Raw genomic sequence first — 21,001 nt, forward strand, 5'->3', positions numbered from 1 at the left:
TCCTCACAACAATGGTTCATTTGACAAATAAGATAACTGAGGTTCTGAGAGATAAATTGCTTTGTTATGTCCTTGCAAGGAATTGTGAGAGCTGGAATTTGAACCTAATCGGTCAGACTCCAGAGCTGGGTGATTTCTAGTTTCCTGCCAAATCTGTATATGTACTGTCTGGAGGCTGTCTCTTCTGAGTACATCTTCTCCTTGTTTATGGGTTAGCTAGCAATGTCTTTATCTTGGTCACATAGGACAATTACAGGGTCCATCTTAACTCTTCTGAATATGGACGTATCACTGCACTGGAACCATTCATTTTTCTTACTGAGACCTATGTCCTTCAAAAAATATTAAGAGTTGAGGGTCCAACCCAGTTTCTTGAATAGTAAGCTAATCACCTACAAGTATGTTTTCCCAATAGACGCTGAGAGAAGCATCAAAGCATAAGGGTAGTTCTGTGGACATCCGTGGCACACAGTAAACTCTTGGCATTTGAGTGTTTAACTGTCGCAGTTGGGAATATTTCTGAACTTTCCCAAGGCCTGAGTTACTGAATGAGCCTAGCTAGTACTTTGGCGTCTGTGGCACAATTCTGCTTTGCTGTTTTCTGCTTTCCATGGAACATACAGTAACTCTCTTGAAGGGTCTGAAAGCCTCAATTACAATGTTTCAGTGATTCTGAACTGATTTTTCTTTGGAAATTATATATTCAGATGGTACTGGCAGAATCACGAAGGGGTAGTAATGTGGAGAAGTAGTAAAGGTCTACTGGGCAATCAGTTGGCTACCACCCAACCACATACGGCGATGTGATATGAAGCCGCTTTTCTTTATTCCCTCAGAGTTAAGGTTTCCCCTTCAGGAAGCAGCAGGTTACTTAACATGTACTTGATTTCACCATAACATGCATTATGACATTTTATTTTCTTTTTTCTTTTTTTTTTGAGATGGAATCTTGCCCTTTTGCCCAGGCTGGAGTGCAATGGCACGATCTCAGCTCACTGCAACCTCTGTCTCTCAGGGTTCAAGCGATTCTCCTGCCTCAGTCTCCCGAGTAGCTGGGATTACAGGTGGCCGCCACCACACCTGGCTAATGTTTTTTTGTATCTTTAGTAGAGATGGGGTTTCACTATGTTGGCCAGGCTGGTCTCGAACTCCTGACCTCATGATCCGCCCACCTCAACCTCCCAAAATGCTGGGATTACATATGTAAGCCACCACACCTGGCTGACATTTTGTTTTCTTAAAAGGTCATTATCAGACCCCACAAGACTATTTCTATAAACTATGACTCAAGTATAGCCTCGTGTTAGTAGCTTAAAATAGATTTTCTTTACCTTTTTTGCCCTTTAAAAGCGAGGAATTTTTTTTTTAATGGAAAGAACATAGACTTTGATGATCAGTTCACATCCTTGCTTTACCCCTGGAAAAATGTGTAACCTGGAAAGATAGCTTAACATTCCTAAGTCACATTTGTCCAAATAATAAAAACAATGGCAACAAGACTTCAACTAATGTCTGATGTTTTTTGTATGATTAATCTGTGCCAGGTTCCATTCCAGTTTCTTTACACACATTATACCATCTCATTCTCACAAGAACTTTGCATAGCAGGCATTGTCATTTCCACTTTACAGGCAGGAACCCGAAGACCAGAGTTAAAAGTAACTGGTCCAAAATTGCCTAGTTAATAAATGGTGGAACTCGCAGTCAGACCCAAGCTGGTTTGGGGCAATACACTTGACCTTCTTATGATATGTCAGCCTTGTGAAATAGGAAAGATACTATTAATAATATCCACCTTGTGTGATCATTTTGAAGGTTCGATATAATGTGTGTGAAACTCCTGCCACCAAAGTTGTTCCACAAGAGGCCCTAAACAAATGAGTAATCATTATTACTTTAAAATGTCCATAAGTGAAACTGATATGCCAAGACCAGTAAAAATGAGAGCCTCATAAGGAAAAGAGTAGGAGGCATACCTTTGTTTCATTTTGTTTGTTGGTTTCTGTGCTTGCTTGTTGTTCTTTTCTGTTAGGCACAGGTTTCATTTAGAAAAAATTAAATTGTTTTTTCTTTGATGAGTGCAGAAAGAATAGTTGGAAACATTGAATGGAACAGCTAATGTACCATTGTAATACTTCTCAGATTACAAAAAAGAAAATTAAATCTGTAAAATGAAAACTTTTTTACTTTTGTCAATTCAAAGTTGTGTTATCTAGAGAGTTTTGTTAAACTCAGGGTTTCTATATGTATGATTGTCTGCTAAATTCAGGATTATAAGAGAAGAGATAATGGCGCTAACTTTGCATATTAAATATACTATGTTACCAGTTTTCCATGAAGCTTTTACTCAACAAATAATTTACTAAAAGGGCTGTGACCTATGAGTTTCACCAAGTCTTTCCATTTCCAGTTTTGACAACAAAAGTTTCACACTTCTTTAGTTACTCTTGTGGGAGAAATCAGAATGCCAGCGATCACCTTGATCTAAGCATATTATTGGAGAAAAATTCAAGGATAGGTATTTGTTTCTTGTTAGATTTTCCTCATATTTCATCATTGGGGTCACTCCAATACATGGTACTAGAATTTGGGATTTTTATTTCATGTTAGATTGGACTCATTTTCTGGTGTTAGTCATTAAAAATAATTTCAACTCTTTGAAGAGATCTGGGATGTTTGTTATTATTCTATTGATTAAATGAAGCTATTTTATTTAACAATTGTGTTGTTAAACTTTCTATATACTTAGAATAATAATACCAAAAACTGAATGGATATGAGCTTTTCACCAAAAACTGAATGGATATGAGCTTTTCTTATTGAATTTAATGTCAATATCAAATACCTTATTGAAACCCATACTTTGAAAGCTTGATTGAGAAATTGGCAAAAGAGTTAACTGAAGTAAAAATAATGAAGCAGTTTACTGGTCATCCAGGTTATGAAAGATTAAACCATTAGAGATAAACTGAACTGTGAATATTATGATCATGGTGTTTTCGTAAATACCATCTATATCTCTGCCACCATTCTAAATAAAAGTACCCTGTCAAACGGTGAAAAGAGTAATGTTTCTTTGACCATTTCATTATTGAGTTTTCTTATATTTGAAATGTGGGAGGTTGAACTAAAATTCGTTGGTTCCCTTCTCTAAAAAGGTATAGTTATATGTGATATTTATTTATTTATATAAATAAAAATATAGAGATCTTACCTTGAAAATAACTTTTGAGATAAGAATGATAAAGTATCTAAATGGAAGATGAATAAAATTGTACCTGATTTGTAAATTATTATATAAAGAAAATGTATAAAATATGTAGAAATTGTCTATACAAAAAACTATAAACAGTGATCCATTGCCTATTAACAAAGAGTTTCATCTTATCTAAAAAGTCTTGAATTGGCTACAACAGCAGAAGAATAGAAATTGCATAGTATAATATAACCTAAAAACATTTCAAGCCCATAGATACTCTTCTCCATGCAGCCAATATTTATGAACTTGGGGTAAGTGACCTACTCTTAGATATTTGAGCTTGATTATAATTCATAGTCAAGGTAGTCTCCTTGTAAATAACCAACATTAACCAAAGATTTTTCCTTATCTTCCAAAAGCAATGCCAAGTAATTCTATCCAAATTGGAAAAAAAAAAAAAATTAGGTGTCATCAAATGGTGTTGACATAATGATATATATGTTTAAGGATAATGTAATAGAATATGCAATTAAAAGTACAGTATATAGAAAAAATAGATATTGTTTTAAAACGTAAGGCGATTTAATAATATGGGTCACAGATTCCTTTTAGTTTTATAATAAATATATTGATTTCTGAAATTTGGGAATATTCCATAGTACACTTAGCTTATGCTTATGTTAATACTGAGGACAGATTGCTGTCAGCCTAATAGCATGTAGATATATTATAGTCACACTACAATCATTCTGTCAGTTTTCAATTTCCCCTTTTCCCGTGATGTTTCTTTCATCTTGTTAGCTTTCTCTCAAGACCTTCTCTAAATACCTTTAGTAGTAATTCACAAACTGTTTGTTAGTTAATAGTTCTCAAGAAAATTCTGAGATTTGGTTGATAGAACTTAGATTGTTGGTTTGTTTTTGGATTCCTAGCCAAAGTTTTATTCTTTGTTTCTTAAAAATACTCAAAAAAGTTTTTTTCCTTACTGTAAGCCCTCTGGAAATAGAAGCAAATCACCGTTTATACATTTAAAATGTGATGAAAATCACAAAATAAAGTCCAATGAAATATAGGGCTTATATCCATTAGTGCCTTAAGAAAAATCCCTGTTTTCTAAAGTGTGAGTGGGCTTTTCTGGTTTGTTTTTGTTTTTTTAAAGCTCCAGGACCTCCCAATTTTCAAGGGCACTTTGGGGCATGTGTAGCGTTTGTTTGATGTATGGATGTAGATGCATATTTTCCCACATCTGTCTCTGTGGACCTATGCTTTGTGAAATCCTAAACCTTGTATTAATGCTTAGTTTATGATTCATGGTGTTCTGAGAGCAATTATATAATTTTTTCTTGGGGTGTTTATTCTGTGTGCACTGTAAAAAAAATGAGAGTTATTTTTTGGTAACCCTGCACTTGCCTTTTTATTGATGAATTTCTTTTCCTTTTACTGTGACCTGTGAATATCACTGTAGGCTCACTGCCAATTTTGTGAGCTGCTGCCTGCTTCAAAATGGAGGCAGGAAGGTATCCATTTTCATCAAGAGGATGACAGTGTTTCAGTCTTTCTGACCATCTGGAGAGAGGAACTTTGAGAGCAAAAGAAAATGGGGATTTAAAAAAATTATATTTAGCAGAAAAGGCAAGGGGGAAAACCAATTGAAGTTAAACTATACCTTATGAATTTGTGCTTTTCTAATATGCTGTCCTGTTTAAAGAAAACATAAACAAGAAAATACACAGGCTATTTTTATAAAGAATTGATTTCCCAAGTCTCATGAGTATTAGTAAATGAATGTGAGTAAATTAGGTTTTTGGCACACTTTTTAAGTTTATTGTACACACAAATATAATAAGCACGAAAAAGGAGGGCTCCCTCTTCCCGCTTCCTTTGCATACACTGATTGTTGGTGGTCTTATGTAGATCCAGGCTTTTAATGGCCTTTTTCATGCATCTCTGCAAAAAGCTGACACTGTGGGAATTTAATATTCTAAGATATATTTATCATTTTCTGTGGTTTGGATAGTTCATTTGTGTTCTCTGTCTCTCCCTCTCTCTCTCTCTCTCTCTCTCTCTCTCTCTCTCTCTCTCTGTCTGCTCCCCCCTCCCCTCCCTACCTCCTCTCTGTAAAAGTGAAATTTTTAATTGAAAGGTAGAGTTTTTACTCTACCATTTGAAGAGGTTTGATGCAGGTCTTTCTGTTTTTACCTTTTTTACATGCTTATGGACCATCTGTGTTTAGAAGAAAAAGAAAGAAGTGCTTAGACTCACAGGATTACCCTATGGGCATTATACAGCGTATTTACAGCTAGACATGGTTTACATCGACTGGAATATAACACACCTGGTTATTTTCTATTCACACAAATACACTGAGCTTTTGTTTTGTTTTGTTTTTATTTTAGTGTGTTCAGAAAGGGCACTGTTTCTAGGGTTTGTTCAGATTTAAACTGGAAAGAGTAGAAATGTAGCACTTTCTGCCTACTTCTTATAAAAGAATGGAACTTCAGATGCTTTGGTCAATGCAAAAAGCAAAACTCAGTTGGTTCTTTCTCCTCAGGTCTATGCTCCATCAGCAAGCACTGCCGACTACAATAGGGACTCACCAGGCTATCCTTCCTCCAAACCAGCAACCAGCACTTTCCCTAGCTCCTTCTTCATGCAAGGTAAGATGCTGCTGCTTCTGAGGGAAAGGCCACAGGGTAGCACCTTCCTGGGTCACTTAATGTCACAGATAGGGCAAAAGAAGTGGAATAGTAGACGCGTGTAGAATTTTTGAAGTCATACTCTTCTTAGGAATTGAATTCCTTAAAAATTGATTATTAATTAAAACTGTACTAGGCCTTTCTTTACAATTAAACCCCTTTGAGCAGTAATGGGTTAAGATTAGATTGATCTGCTTCACTTAGAGCCAATGCTCCTGCTGGTCTTCCATGCATGACCAACCATTTCAGCATATTCACCATCCCCAAGACGATGTAGCTGTTAGTTTAGAAGTGGTTCATCTTCATGTATGTTTAGAACATCCTGGATTTAGCCAGCTGGGAACAAGTTGGCCTAATGTATAACCTTACGTAAAATTTTCATCCACTTACTAATTTGTAGGTAAGAACAAGGCTCCAAGATGAAGTAACCTACCACAGACTGGAATATTACATGGTGAAAGTTCTGTCCCAACATAGTAACTGGTTTAGGATAAAAGACCCAACTTTTGGGGGAGAAGACAAATATAGAAAATATAGAATTATCCAGTATGTTTAAATACATGGATGTGTGTCCCTACACTGAGCTTTTAGTCTTGCCACGGATAGCGTATACCTTTCTGCTGCTCAAAAAAGACCAAGATGTGACCGAGTGCAGTGGCTCATGCCTGTAATCCCAATACTTTGGGAGGCCAAGGCGGGTAGATCACAAGGTCAGGAGATTGAGACCATCCTAGCCAATATGGTGAAACCCTGTCTCTACTAAAAATACAAAAAATTATCTGGGTGTGGTGGTGTGTGCCTGTAGTCCCAGCTACTCAGGAGGCTGAGGCAGGAGAATGGCGTGAACCTGGGAGGCGGAGCTTGCAGTGAGCCGAGATTGTGCCATTGCACTCCAGCCTGGGCAACAGAGCGAGACTCCGTCTCAATAAATAAATAAATAAATAAATAAATAAATAAATAAATAAATTTTTAAAAAGACCAAGATGTTTGAAATGACAGCAGCTACTTCAAGAATGAACCACTTGGAGTATGCTCCTGAGGACTCCATCCTGATATGTGTGTGGCACTTATTTCTAATGTAATTATCTAGTTACCAAGTTAATGCCCTGAATTTAGATGAGGAATTTACCAAGAACCCCTGAGTGCAAAAATTTAACTCTTTTTGCCCAGGTATGAAAACCTTATTTGTATAAGCCTTGTCTACGGGCCATGGGTTTTCTTTCTTTATGCACCTCTAGGAAGGGCCATGTCACAGGAAGGGGAGCACATTTGGGGCAGAGAGTACCAGGGAAGCAGCCTGATTATAGTGGACACACTCAAAGTCGTTCTCATTAAAAGATATTAATCTTCCTTCCCTTCAGTGTGTTAGCTCTTTTAGTTTGTTAGTTCACATGTGAAATTCCATGGAAATTTATAAAATTGGGTGGAATGGCTCCCTTGGGAATAGAGAGAAGTTGTTCCACACATAATAGAGCTCATGTGTCAGAAGTCTTTTATCTTTGTGACCCATCCTAGGTGTAACTCTCAAAGGGACACAGCAGGCTATGTCACCTGGATGCGTTTTGTGCCATGACAAAAAGCTTATCACCTTCAGCTGTAAACAGTAGCTACCTCAGCATCAGTCCCCTCTTTGGTGAGCAGTGGGAGATATTGTCCTACAGGTGTTTACAGAGATTGGCAACTCAAGGATCCATTACACAAAACAGATTTTGATTGAAAAAAATGGTGGAAGGATACATTTCTTCTATCTGCCCAGGAAAGTGGCTTTCTCAAAGGGTGCACATTGCTGGGTAGGCCAGGTAAATTAAATCAGTAGGCTCCTTTCCCTAGCAGACCACCCAAAATATGGGGAACAAATTTGTTTCTCTGCATATGCACACCCAAAAAGCAAAAAAAAAACAAAAACAAAAAAAATTGAGTTGACATTTATGATGAGCACAATTAATTTGCACACGTCTAATTCTATTCTTTCAAAACAACATTATGCCAAGATCATGGGATGTGATAAATATTAATTTACTGTGAAAAGCATAATTTATGTAGAATATGTATTTTTATAAGTCTGCATCAAGCAGAGTATTCTGTGTTAACAGTCCTAAATGCATTGCCACCCAGTGTATCACATTGTCAGGAGACTTTTGTTCAGTGGTATATGTTTTCAATTTATTTGTCATGTGTGCCATCTATTTAAAATGTTAGTGGTCTTGAACTTCATATTTGAATTTAAGGTGATATTTAAACCTTCGTAATCTAAGGACAAAAGCTCAAGTACATGAATGATAACTTTTTAAAAATCCTGTGTTTTCACATCATGGCCACAGAAGCAGTTGCATCACGGTCCTGTCCCATATCAGCTTCCCTTCAGTAGAGGGTTACTTGGTGCCCTGAGAATTCAATACTTGAAGGAATATGCAATTAAGGTGAAAGATATTCAGAAACTGTCTGGGGCATATTGTAAACTCACTACTGTGGCCTCTTATTTTTAACTTCTATTTCCATCTTCTAGTTAAAACTCTGAAGTTGTCAAAATCACAGACATGATTTTGCTTGCATGGTTCTTAAAGAGAGGAATCTACAAACTGTTCCCCCCAATCTGAAATGAGTCCAGTTCCAAAATTCTAACTTCCGGATTTAAGAACTCAGTGAAAAAGAGCTTCATGAAATACAGTGTCAGATTTAACTTTTCTATTTCCTAACTTTTCAATAGGCCTTTATTAAATAAAATGTTATGGCAAAAATAATCTTATTTTCAAGGAAGCAATATCTGCTATACATTTAACAGCCAGCTGATGGCCTGGTATATACCTAGTACTCAATACTTTTTGTTAAAGTATTGAAAAAAAGAAAAAAATGAATGAATTTAGCAGTAATGTAGATCTTCTTTTCCCTTAAGCTTGGGAAACCAAACCTTAACAATAGCAATTATTAATAATAACCTGTAGGCCAACAGGCCCAGAGAATGAAAAAATCTGTAGGGATGTTTTTAATAATGGTGTTAACAAAAGGTTAACCTCATATTGAAAGATACTTTATATATAATTTTAAACCTCTATAATTCTTAAATAATTTTATAAAATCCAGAGACTCTCAAAATTATCTGTAATATAATAGCCACCTAGTGCATGTGTGTACCCTTTGGATTGCTACTGAAGGTTTAAGATAGCTATATAGCTATACACCAAAAAATACAAATAAAATATCCTAAGAACTATATATTTGAGATTCATCTTCTCTGTATGCCATAATATAATTAAAATTCCAACTTTAATTCTATTGCGTATGTTAAAAATGGAATTAAACATTTTCAATCTAAGATTTTTTAAAATTAATACTTCTTTATATGCTTTTAAAACTTGTCAACTTTGTAATTTCTCAAATACTTTTCACCCCAAAGTTTAGGAACAATTTAACTTTTTAGTTGGTTTTCATAGAAAAAAGGGTTAGAAGACTTCTAAGAAATGTTTCCTTTAGCAGTAATTACCTTGCTGACTTGACATAATTCGTGGTAGAAGTATGCTCTGTTGTTCTTTTACAGTTGAATTTTTACCAAGAACACTTTAAGTGTTTATATTTGTTTGACAATATAGAGCCACTTGGGAAGAAATGATGACTGTCTTCTGATGTAATCAGCTAACAAACACAAAGATGAATAACACAACAGGCAGTCATTTTCAAGTATATGAAAAAACCCTATTCTATAAGGCAAGGCTGAATGCCTCAGAAAGTCATGGTTCTCTTTGTCCTTTACAGATGGCCATCACAGCAGTGACCCTTGGAGCTCCTCCAGTGGGATGAATCAGCCTGGCTATGCAGGAATGTTGGGCAACTCTTCTCATATTCCACAGTCCAGCAGCTACTGTAGCCTGCATCCACATGAACGTTTGGTAAGGCAGATGTACACGATAATGGGAATATCACAGCTAGTTTATTATACTTCATCCTCTGTCTTTCCGTGCATGTACACAAGGACTCTGCAAATAAGTGCAAAAATTGCACACACCCATTGTTCTTAAGTTGTATTCTTTCTGTGATCAAAGACATAACAGGATCAGATCACCTTTGTAAATCCTTCCAGATTCTCTCTGGCATTGTTCTTTTGTTTATTGTGTTTTGCTCTGTGCCTTCTTTATCACAATGTCAGCTTCCTTGAGTACATAAATAGATACTTATTTAAGTTGCAAAATCTTAACGTGGTGGTTCCTGGTCATTTTTTGCTATCTGTGGTTTCAAAGGATGTACTGCAGAGGGCAGAGTGATGGTCAGTAGGTTATATGCATCACCCAGGAGCATTTAATTTCCCCTTGACTGGCTTATGTCAGCTTTGGCCTGTTGTGATGTATCCAAAAGAAGTAGTTTATATTTTCTGTAGACTTCCATCAGTAAGAGAAAGCATGAGGTTTCTACATAGATCAGATTCCCATTTTTCAGTATTTTAATTCCCATCCTAGCCTGCCACTCATACTGTGTTTTGCCTCACTCCAGGTGAAAACTGCTGGGCTCTAGAATGTTAAGTCTTTCATTACTAAACGTTTGCACTCTGTCCATCACCTACATTCACCTATCATAGTATGTCTCTTTATCCTGAAGGAAACAACTCAACTGACTTTCTTCTAGCCTTAAATGTCACCACAGCCCAGAATCCACTGTTGAACTTAAGTCTGTCATTAAAGGGAGGAAAGAGCCTAGATCTTGAGTGAGATTTGGGATGCAGATAAGATGAAATTTGAATCCCTTGTGCAAGAACATAGCTTAATATGTGAACCTCAAATCCTACAAATGTGAAAGCATATGGGAAATCCAGTGATCCTAGGTGATACTTACACCACTACTCTTCATCTTGCATTTGTCCCTTTTTCTTCTCATATCCACACATAGGTTTCTTTTTCTGTTCTGATAAAGGAAGTCATTCTGGATTCATGTGGTCTTTGCTCTCTTTTGCTTAACCAGTACATATAAGAAACAGGATCTGATATCCTACTCCAATAATCAAAAAAATTCCAGAAGTTAAGATTTCTGATATCCTTGAAAATCCATATTTAGTTGTTCCTAGTGGTGGAGATGCCTTAGTAGTCAATTAGCCTGTACATTCCTGAGAGGCAAACAATGGAAATGGAATGGGCCTTTTTGTATCATCTCCCAAGACTGAATGTATAAATCACAAACTATCTCACATTTCAGCACATTTCCAGTAAATAGCAGATGACTTGTTTTCAAATTTTCTCTTCACCCACCTCCTATTTGGAGATATTAGAGTGAAAGCTTAGAGAAATGTCAACTATATCAACTATTATTATGCTAGAATTCGTTTTGGCTAAAATTTTCATTTCTGCACCATCATTTTCCAATTCTCTGGGAACTCATCATCAGTCAAAACTATATGTGTCCTATGAGCAAGGAAAGTTTTGATTACAAATAAAAGTTTTAGGCACTATACCAGCATGTTGGAATTTCAGTTCTTTTAAGAGTTGCCCATTTGACGTTAATTTTTCTTCCCTTCTGTGTTTCTTTCTTTTCCTGTCATTCTTGAGAGTTTTGAGTTAGGCGATTTGATTTTATCCTAGTCCAGTTCACTGCTTGGGAAGCAGCTTTAAAATGTGCTTCCATGCACAAAGAGTGTAATTTCAAAATGGAAACCAACTATATTCCTTTTAGAAAAAGTCTTACAGAACCAAAAGAGTATTATCAACCAGAGAGAAAAGAGCATTTTGAAGTAGTAACCCAATAGGCTATATCAGAAGCTATATTTGCAATGCCATTTACCTATCACAAAACACAGGATTTTCATTTTTCATCTGATCAGTTAACAGATTTCAGAGAGTAGAATTTTTGTTTTAAAGGGGACATGAATAAGCTATCTTGTAACGTATACTAATGAATTTTCCCACTGTTAGTGAAACTATTGAATTATTGTATCTAGTTATCATTGTACTTGCAGTATTTAACCATCTGAAAATCTTTTACTGAAGTGACTTAGAAGAATCTGACACTGAGAATACTTTGAATATACAGTAGCAGTTGGTGTCGTTTCAGTTGAAAATAATGGTAGTTCCTTATAATTTTATTCTTAGCATCTGGCTAGCCCCATACTAAACAAAGGGGTAGTTTAAGAAAAAGCTAAGTGCTGTTCCTGGATTATTTGGGGGATAATTTGGCCAAGTTGATATTATCTCTAAAGATAAAACATTTTAAAAACATCATTGCCTTCATCACTTTATGCCATGTTATAACAGAATGTGTAATTATAAAACTTCAGATCCACATACTTTCAGTAGCAACTGTCAAGTTACCAACGTTTAGTCTTTAAATCCCCTTTACAGTTTTAGCCTGTCCAACAGAATCCCACAGCTAATCATTACTGTGTTACAGATACCCACACAAAATCACTCAGATGAATGGAGTTTGCGATTAAGCTTTGGAATGGGTTGTTGTAGATGATTTTACATTTGGAATGACTTGGCAGGGTTCTTTTTAAGAACAGGATAGAGTCCTCACTGTCTGGCATGATTTAGGCATGGTCTTTGCACTACAGGGCGAAACAGTCCTAGGAATCTGGAATTTTCCTTTAAAGGAAGTTCTGTTGTCTTTTATTTTTTTTGTAACATAAACCCTTACTTCAGTAATTCTCAACTGATGGCAGTTTTTCCCTTTGGGAAACGCTTGGCAATGTCTGGGGACATTTTCATTGTTACAACTAGGGACTAGATGCTACTGGAATCCAGTGCATAGAGGCTAGGGGTGCTGGTAAACATGACGTCATATACGGGAGAGCTTCCACAGCAAAGAATCAGTAGTGCCAAGGTTCAGTAGTGCCAAGGTTGCGAAATCCTGCCCAAACCCAAAGCATGATTTTATTCTTATTTATGTGCACCAGTTATTATATTTTCCAATCTTTGAATTATCAACCAGCATATCACTAATGGAAACATTTCCAACAGTTACTTTGTTACTAGACACAAAATACACTACTCTTGGGCATCACAAGTTAAAATGAATGAATAGTGGGCATGTAAAGCCTCACACTTTGTCACACTCCTCATGTCCTTTGTAGCAAGCAGGAAAGACAGTAATAGCTGGATTGAGAGACTAAGAGGACCTCTTATAGTTGATCCCTAAATCCTCTAAAAGAGACATTATTCTCTGGTGTATTTATTACATCTCTGAATGACAGTAGTTTTCAAGATAGTTTTTAATGTAAAATAATCTAGTTATAAATCTCATTAGTTTATTTCAGCATCTAATTTTCTGCGAATCTCTAAAAATAACTGATTTACATGGATTTCATTGGTTTCCATCTTTATAATCTATGGGGATTAATTTTTCCTTTTATTCTGTGAACTCAGCATTAACCCTTCATCAAATCCCAAATTACTGCCCGTTTTACATAAAGTTAAAAGGGCCCAAAGATTCTCACCAATGTGACTATCTGTTTTGTTTTGTTTCATCTTCTGATTATTATAGTTAGTTAAATATTTATTATTCTTTTCCTCTTTTTTTGATTTTTGTACATTTCAGACTGATTTGTAGTTCGTCTGTTCTTCAGAAATTCCACATGGAATAGGACTGTGTAGAAGTGAAGTTAAACTTAGTCATCTCTTTGTTGTTGTAGTTGTTGTTGTTGTTTGAGATGGAGTCTTGCTCTGTCGCCCAGGCTGGAGTGCAGTGGCGCAATCTCGGCTCACTGCAAACTCCGCCTTCCAGGTTCACGCCATTCTCCTGCCTCAGCCTCCCAAGTAGTTAGGACTACAGGCGCCCACCACTGAGCCCAGCTAATTTTTTGTATTTTTGGTAGAGACAGGGTTTCACCGTGGTCTTGATCTCCTGACCACATGATCCACCTGCCTTGGCCTCCCAAATTGCTGAGATTACAGGCGTGAGCCACCGCGCCCAGCCCGTCATCTGTTTTTTTGTTCTTTTTTCCACATTCTGTTTCTTTTCCTCCATTTTCTTATAGTGTTTACCTCTATAGCAGAAATAGCTCTATCCCTGCTAAGCTTTCAGATTAGCTGTACTATGGAATGAGCCCACTATTATTTTTCATTGGAGAAAATTCCATGGACTACCTGGGGCATTCATTAAGTGGCAAGTAGAAGTGAGTTTAACAGGTAGCCTAAGGAATTTTGGGGTCAAGGAAAGAAAGAGGTCCATGGAATTTAAAAATTTGGAAGGCATTCTCAGGAACTTGGAAAGATGTAAAGGCATCATCTTAACTTTTTTACTGACGTCCTTTAAGTTGGGCTGTTTTGGTTTTCCAGAGGTAATATTTTCAAAAACATTCATGTATCATTGAAAATCCTACCTCTAATACATAGATTCATTTCCTTAGACTAGTTGGCTCTCAAATAAGTTATACTTCAATCCACTGTTCAGTAAATTCTAACTGTTAACCAATTGTTCATTGAGCATATGGTATAATTATGTGTTCAGTAGTTAGCCGCAGGTTGTGGGATGCAGAACTATAAGCTCTATTCCTTTAAATAGTTTACAATATAGGTGAAAATACATTAGAAAGAGCAAGAAATGAAAGGCAAAATATAATTAAGTGTTAAAGAGCATAGTGCAGAATGTAAGTGCATTAGGGACCCAGAGAGAAGATATGGTGGAAGAGTTGGAGGTAGTTAGGGACTCTTCAAGAAAGAGGTAGAATTCAAGATGGATCTCACAGAGTAAATAGGGCAACACTCAAGAGACTATCATCTCATTCCTCCTGAGCAAATGCTTGGGTTTTAAATACCCGTGACTATCAGCATCATATTCAATCTCTAATTTTGAAATAAACAATTTTAAGAGCGTTTCCAATAATGATACAATAAAGCCTCATCGTCCATTAATATATTGCATATGAGGAAAAAGTGTATTTTAGCTTTAATACTTTACATAACACATTCAGATGCCTATGAGAATAACTTTTGAAGCTGCTTTTTATCAAAATAGCTCAGCACGTTTTTGTAAATTACTATGTCCATTTTAGTGATCTGTTCATTCCCAAGCAGATGGGTAGATTGCAACTAATTTGCCACCTTACAGGCACTGTGGCATACCCAAGAAAGGCAGCTTATTTGGAAAACTAAGGTAATAATTAAACTCAAAGCAGAGTCTTAAACCAAATGATTCTGTAAAGATGTTGTTCTTTCATTGCCAGCTATATGAGGATTGCTTGTAGGTGGGGCATGTAAAGAAAGGACTCAAACCAAAATAAGTCATGTGGTCCTAATTTAATTCAGTATAGTCAATGGTTACATATTGATGAGTAAGAGAGATATTTAACCATTAGTGCTTTTTAAATTTTTTATTTACTAAATTTTATTGTTGCTGGGGTTCAAAAATAATAATTTAATTTGGGAAGAAGAAGATTGGAAACTGGTTAGTCTTTGCCATTTAGTTTCAAGAAAGTCAGGATGAAATGTAATATAAGCCCTGTGGATCATAATGTTGTTTTGTTCATTATATAGTGGAATCTTTTCCACTTGATCAGCAGGCCACACACAAAAAATTAATAGTAGAGTGGTCTTTTATGCCGCTGAAACCCTGGAGATGATTTTAAACAGTAATCTGCAGATTTCAAGATTGTGATCATTTCTCAATGCCCCTCATTGCCATTATATTCCTCCACAGTTGATGCAAACCCAAGCTAACTGTGTTTCTGTATAACTTATTATTTGAAAAATGAAAGCTGTCAGATCTAAGCAAGATATATTCTTGGCTATTTTGAAATTCTAATAGCTGTCTCCATTGTAAAATAGAGAGTTGTGAGAAAAGTATTTGAAAATAACTCACTGAATACCTTATGATTAAATATGGCCACCTTTTTCTGCTTCTTGCTATAGAGCTATCCATCACACTCCTCAGCAGACATCAATTCCAGTCTTCCTCCGATGTCCACTTTCCATCGTAGTGGCACAAACCATTACAGCACCTCTTCCTGTACGCCTCCTGCCAACGGGACAGACAGTATAATGGGTGAGTCACAGAAATGCCAATTCTGATACCGACAATCGGTGTCAGGGTTTAATCATTAAGGACCTCTTTTTCCCTTTCATAACTGAATAACAATTAGGCAATAAATATTAGTCACATAACAGAATGAACACACAAATGAACCAATCAGAAGTAAAATCACTGGCTTGAGCATAACCGTATTTTTGGTCACAAGACACTGAAATTTAACTACGTTCTCCATCGCGAGTCATTAGATTGAACAAGGGTTCAAACAGACCAAAACTATCTTGTTCTTCACATTCAAAAAGAGTGAACAAAGTCATAAGACGAGCCTAGTGAGACTAGGAGCTACAAAGCAGAATAACTCTTAATGGTAGTTATCAACCACTTCCCAAAAATCCAGTCATTGTGCTAGGCTTTTATCCATGGTGTGCCACTGTCTTCCGAGGACTGGTTAATGTGAAATTCTCAGGTGACTGATAATAACTCCATGAGGTTAATCTTCTGGAGAATGTGACACTGTGGTGTCCCTCAGAGGGGAAGAAGTATTTGTTCACTTATGAGAGAGGAGATGCCTGGGCATCAGTTGGCCAGAAATTATTTGTTGCTGCTTTTAATTAATTAATTTATTTATTTTTACCAAGGACATTTACCAATAAGTTAAGATTCAAGAAGAATGCTGCCCCCATGAACTGAGCCATCATACTCTCATTTATCATGATGTTCACTGTGGTCTTTTCCGTAGGACAGGTGGTTCCCCGATCAGCATTCCCACTTTGAGGAATGAACTGAACTGGATGTCCAGCTGCCCCTGGAGGGTAGAGGTGGAGTTGGTGGGGAGATAGCTACCTGCTTCTGAACCAGCTTTGACACCTTGTTGTTCAGATGAGCAGCAAGCTTAGTGCACCAGGGTCTTATTAAAACCTCAGACTTCTCAGGTGATCACTTTCTGTGGTTCTAGCTCAAACTAACTCCTTTCTTGGCCTGAATGTCACTCTTAGAGCGTCAGTGGGGAGAATACTCAGTGTATGTCTTTGAGAGAAGATTGCGCAACAGAATAATGGTGCTGTTGAGTCCTCTTAGCTCTTTGTACTTGTTTTCTTTAGAGAGTGTGTAGAATTTGGGGAAGTAGCGTGAATCACTTATGTAGGAACGTTTTTCATGAAGGAGGAGAGATGTGTTTTGAAACGTTGGAAATATAATTTCTGCCTCAATAATGCCCTCTCTGCTTATTCAATAATATATTTCACACTTGAGATGAGCCATCTCGAAGCCTCTCCACTCCACTATCATGTCTAAGAAGCAAATTGAGGAGAGAGTTTCCATTTTTTTAACTTTTCCTAACCAAGCTTCTACAAATATGTTGCATCAGTTTGACCTTGGAGAGCTACAGACAGAGGTCACATGGGGAAGTTTGTTAGCTATCAATGCAGTTTTGGCAGATTTGAAAAACAAGAAGAAAGAAAGCAGTGCAGAACTGAAAGAGTGAGAAAAGCATATTTCACTTCAGTGTGGTTTGACAAATGGAAAGCCCCTTTCTGCAGTCATGAGGTCTGGTTATGAAGAAGGATGACCGGTCATTCATCCTTTTACATGACAGATTTCCTGTCTACTTGTGGTTTGAGTAATTTTCTTTTTTAGGAAGGTATGAAGGTGGAGCAGAACCTTGACAAGGGTTGAGGAAAACATATTTAGGCGCTGTTTGAAAAAAAGTTTTTCTGATTGATTTGCAAAACAGTCCTCTTGAGAGAGAGGCACTATGACTTGGAAAGGACATATCAGGAAATGGGGTGGTTATCTCCATGAGCTGTAGACAGCTTAGCCACAACTCTCAGTGGGAATGAGTTTTGCTTGGTTTTAGCTGGTCATTGTCATTAGTTTGTGGATGAACAGGAGAATCCACTTGTTGGTCTAGCCAGAGTGGAGCAATAGGTGACTTCTGTATGCTGAGAATAGACTTAACTTGTTAAAAACCATAGGGCCTTATTTAAGGGTCTTGATAATAATAAAAGCGCTATAATTTAAAAACAAAAGTATGAGATTTTTAGAACTCAGGAAAGGGCTTTCTAGAAATTTATTTCATATAATGGATGCACTTGTCAAAATCCACCAGCAGAATGATAAAAAGATGCATAATCTTTCAGGAAATAGGTAGACATGGTAATTCAGCATTTTGTAGGCACAAACCTTTATTATTATGCATAAATACAGATATTACTTTAAGGTTACTTTAAGGGAGAACATTCGAGAATGCTTTTCTTTAAAATAATATTTTCACCAATTGCGTACGTGAAAATGCAGAGGAAAATTTAAGCATAATAAGCCTTAGTATTGCGTGATGTCTGAGTGGCCCATGTTTTTTCACATTTAAGTTCTCTTAGGCTTTGATTTGATTTTTCGAGTGTGGTAAAAGTCAGTGATGGCAGTGTGTCTGTATAACAAGAAGAGAAGCTTTCTCTTCTGATGTTAGTGATACTTCCCTAACAAACAGTATGGATTAATAGGATACATCTGCAGACTTTTGAAAATATTTGGCATATACTCACTCATTCTGAAACACAGGAAGTAAAGAAATATTACGTTGCCTGTATCTCAAAGAACAAACAGAGCTAATTAAATAATTGGCAAATAGGGAACACATAGCCTGACACATGTTTGAGATTACACACGATTCTGTAGAAAATGACTGTAAGCAATACTAATGCCTTAAGAATGGGGTTCAAGCACTAACACATGGACATCACATTTTTCACGTTTTCTTGGTAAAAAGTTGCAAGACAGTGCAGTCTTTTCATACAGGGTGTTGATGTCTTAGGAAGCTGCTTTTTCAGTTTAGAAGAGGGCTGCTGCCCTTCATCTCAGTGTCATGTTATAATATGTCTTTCTGGTGGTCAGCAGTTGTCCTGAACTGACACTAGAACAACGCAGTGGGGTGAGATACAAGCTCTAGAACTCTCAGAAAGGAACCTCTCTGTAACCACATTCCCTTTCTTCTTCTTCTGTCCTCTGCATCTCAAAGATGGAAGATGTCCACTGAGGTTTACTATTTGTTTGGCTTGGGGGAGTGACTGGGTGTTTCTTGCTTTGTTTTCTTTTGCCCTGTAATACCCAATATCATTTTTTTGAGAAATCCTTAAGAATGATAAAGCTTACTTGGATTACATTAATGAGGTGTGTGGTTTTTTTGTTTGTTTGTTTGTTTGTTTTGGTTTTTTTATGACACATTCATCCATGGATTTTCAAGAGAATTGTAGAACAAGGTATTTTATTCATCACATATAGTCCGCTACTTTTCTCAAGCCTCACTGGCACACTCTGGAGATCATATTAGACCTTTCTGAATTGAAAGGGTCATCTAATTAGCCCTACAGTTAGAGGAATATAATGTATGGGACACAAGCATGGATTCACAGTAGTTCAGCTGGCGACACACCCAGTTAAGGAGAGAAGCTGTCAGGGGTCTTTGGGAGTTACCAGCATCAGTACCTTCTACGCAGTTCTTCAGACTCTTTCAATGTTATGCCACTGGGCATTCTCAGAAGCAGTGCAGTTCAGTGCCTCTGCATCTGAGCATACATACGGAGGAGGAAGTGTAGTACGTTATTAGATACCAGCTATAGCGAATAGGAATGTCTACAGGATAGTAACCATAAATATTTGGTTAGCCACATATTTCCTTCCTATTTGCAATAGTATCCAGTAGCCCTTCCTGATGGAAAGAAGTAAGAGGACCTCCTACCATAGCACAGACCATTGAGACTGCTCAAGGATAAGAATGCTTTATCTCCCCATTGGGACATACCATCTGTATACATTCACAGGGTGTGACCCTTTGTGGTTTGAGGCTACACACACTCTCTTGCCCTCAGAGAGAATTGGTCATATAACTAACATAATGGTTATAATAACTATTATTGTTTTATTAGTCTTTAACTGGACTGCTTTCTAATACATGGTCTTTTCCATGTTTTTAAATCTCAAACCAGTGTTGAAGGAAGAGACTACCAAGATTGATTTAATATACCATATGCTAAAGATTACCCTGGAATATCTATTTGGTTCATGAATTAATCTGGCTTAGAACTTTCATTTCTAATGACATGTTTGAATGACATGTTAGTATGTGCCTTGTCTAGTAGAAACATTATGTCCTTTTCCCCTTGAGGACTTGTTTTCACAGTAATTTTATTATTAGAGTAGTCGCATAATGTTCACTTTATATTTTACAAGAATATTGAGCCTTGAAATAGTCGGGTGATGAACAAGCACAGAGCATAAAAGTAATATGAATTTTATCCAGCAATGTCAAGGCGTCTTAGTTACCAAGACCACCAACAGAGAACATTAAACTAGTTTGATTTAAATCTCCTCTATTTCCTGTGCACAATTAGGAAGCCCAACTTCCCCCTGAATTCCTAGGAATCCCTCTTGTTAAAAATTAGTGCATTGTAGTCTATATACTTGAGTTTTTATTTTGAAATGGTTGTAGTAGGAGTGCTGGAAATGCTCCCTCTTTTTGTCATCTTTATGGATAAGCACATGGTATTGTTATGCTGTTTCTAATGGTTTCATAACATGAGGGTCACTCGGACACTGTTTAGAAAACACTACTTTGAAAGCAGTCATCTCTCAAGCAAACACAGTGTGAATTGTGCTTCTTATTCCTTTGATGCCTTCATGATGTTCCCAGCCTTAGATGATGGGTGTGCATTAAAGGGGCAACACATTTTCCAAATTCTGATTTGTAGTAGTTGATCCCAAGGCACCGCTCATCCCACTGTTTTGTTGAGGGTGTGTTCTAATGGGAATGAACATTTCCCCAAAGCTGAGACTGAGACAGAGGGTGGTCTAGCATGTAGCCCAAGATACAAAACCCTTCTTTCTGCTTCATCTTCTAGCCAGCAACACCACCTGTGTTCAAGCCATCTGAACAATACTTGGGTGGCAGGCAGTGTCGAAGCCTCCTACAAAATTTACAGTTCCTCTTAATAACTGCTCATCTTCCATTCACATTTGTATGTTACAGCTCTACTTAGGGACTGATTATATTTCTCTTGGGCAAGATAAATTGATTAGAGCCAAAAGTAGAAATCAATAAAGTCTTTACCAAGCAAATGCATTGGTTTTCATCCTTATTTCTGTTACATGGACATTTTGATCATCTCTAATA

At 36.9% G+C, this 21,001-nt stretch overlaps 1 protein-coding gene across 19 annotated transcripts in view; it reads left to right on the plus strand.

The window, feature by feature from the left end:
* Positions 1-21,001, plus strand: part of LOC105477098 (transcription factor 4) — a 419,558-nt gene that overhangs the window by 357,151 nt on the left and 41,406 nt on the right. For all 19 annotated transcript variants that reach the window (XM_071085290.1, XM_011733442.3, XM_011733446.3 and 16 more), the window contains 3 exons: positions 5,751-5,856; positions 9,646-9,779; positions 15,720-15,852. In XM_071085290.1, coding sequence (XP_070941391.1) covers positions 5,751-5,856; positions 9,646-9,779; positions 15,720-15,852 — 373 coding nt within the window. The remainder of the gene's footprint in view (positions 1-5,750; positions 5,857-9,645; positions 9,780-15,719; positions 15,853-21,001) is intronic.

The sequence above is a fragment of the Macaca nemestrina genome, chromosome 19, assembly GCF_043159975.1.
Source record: "Macaca nemestrina isolate mMacNem1 chromosome 19, mMacNem.hap1, whole genome shotgun sequence".
NCBI lineage: Eukaryota > Metazoa > Chordata > Mammalia > Primates > Cercopithecidae > Macaca > Macaca nemestrina.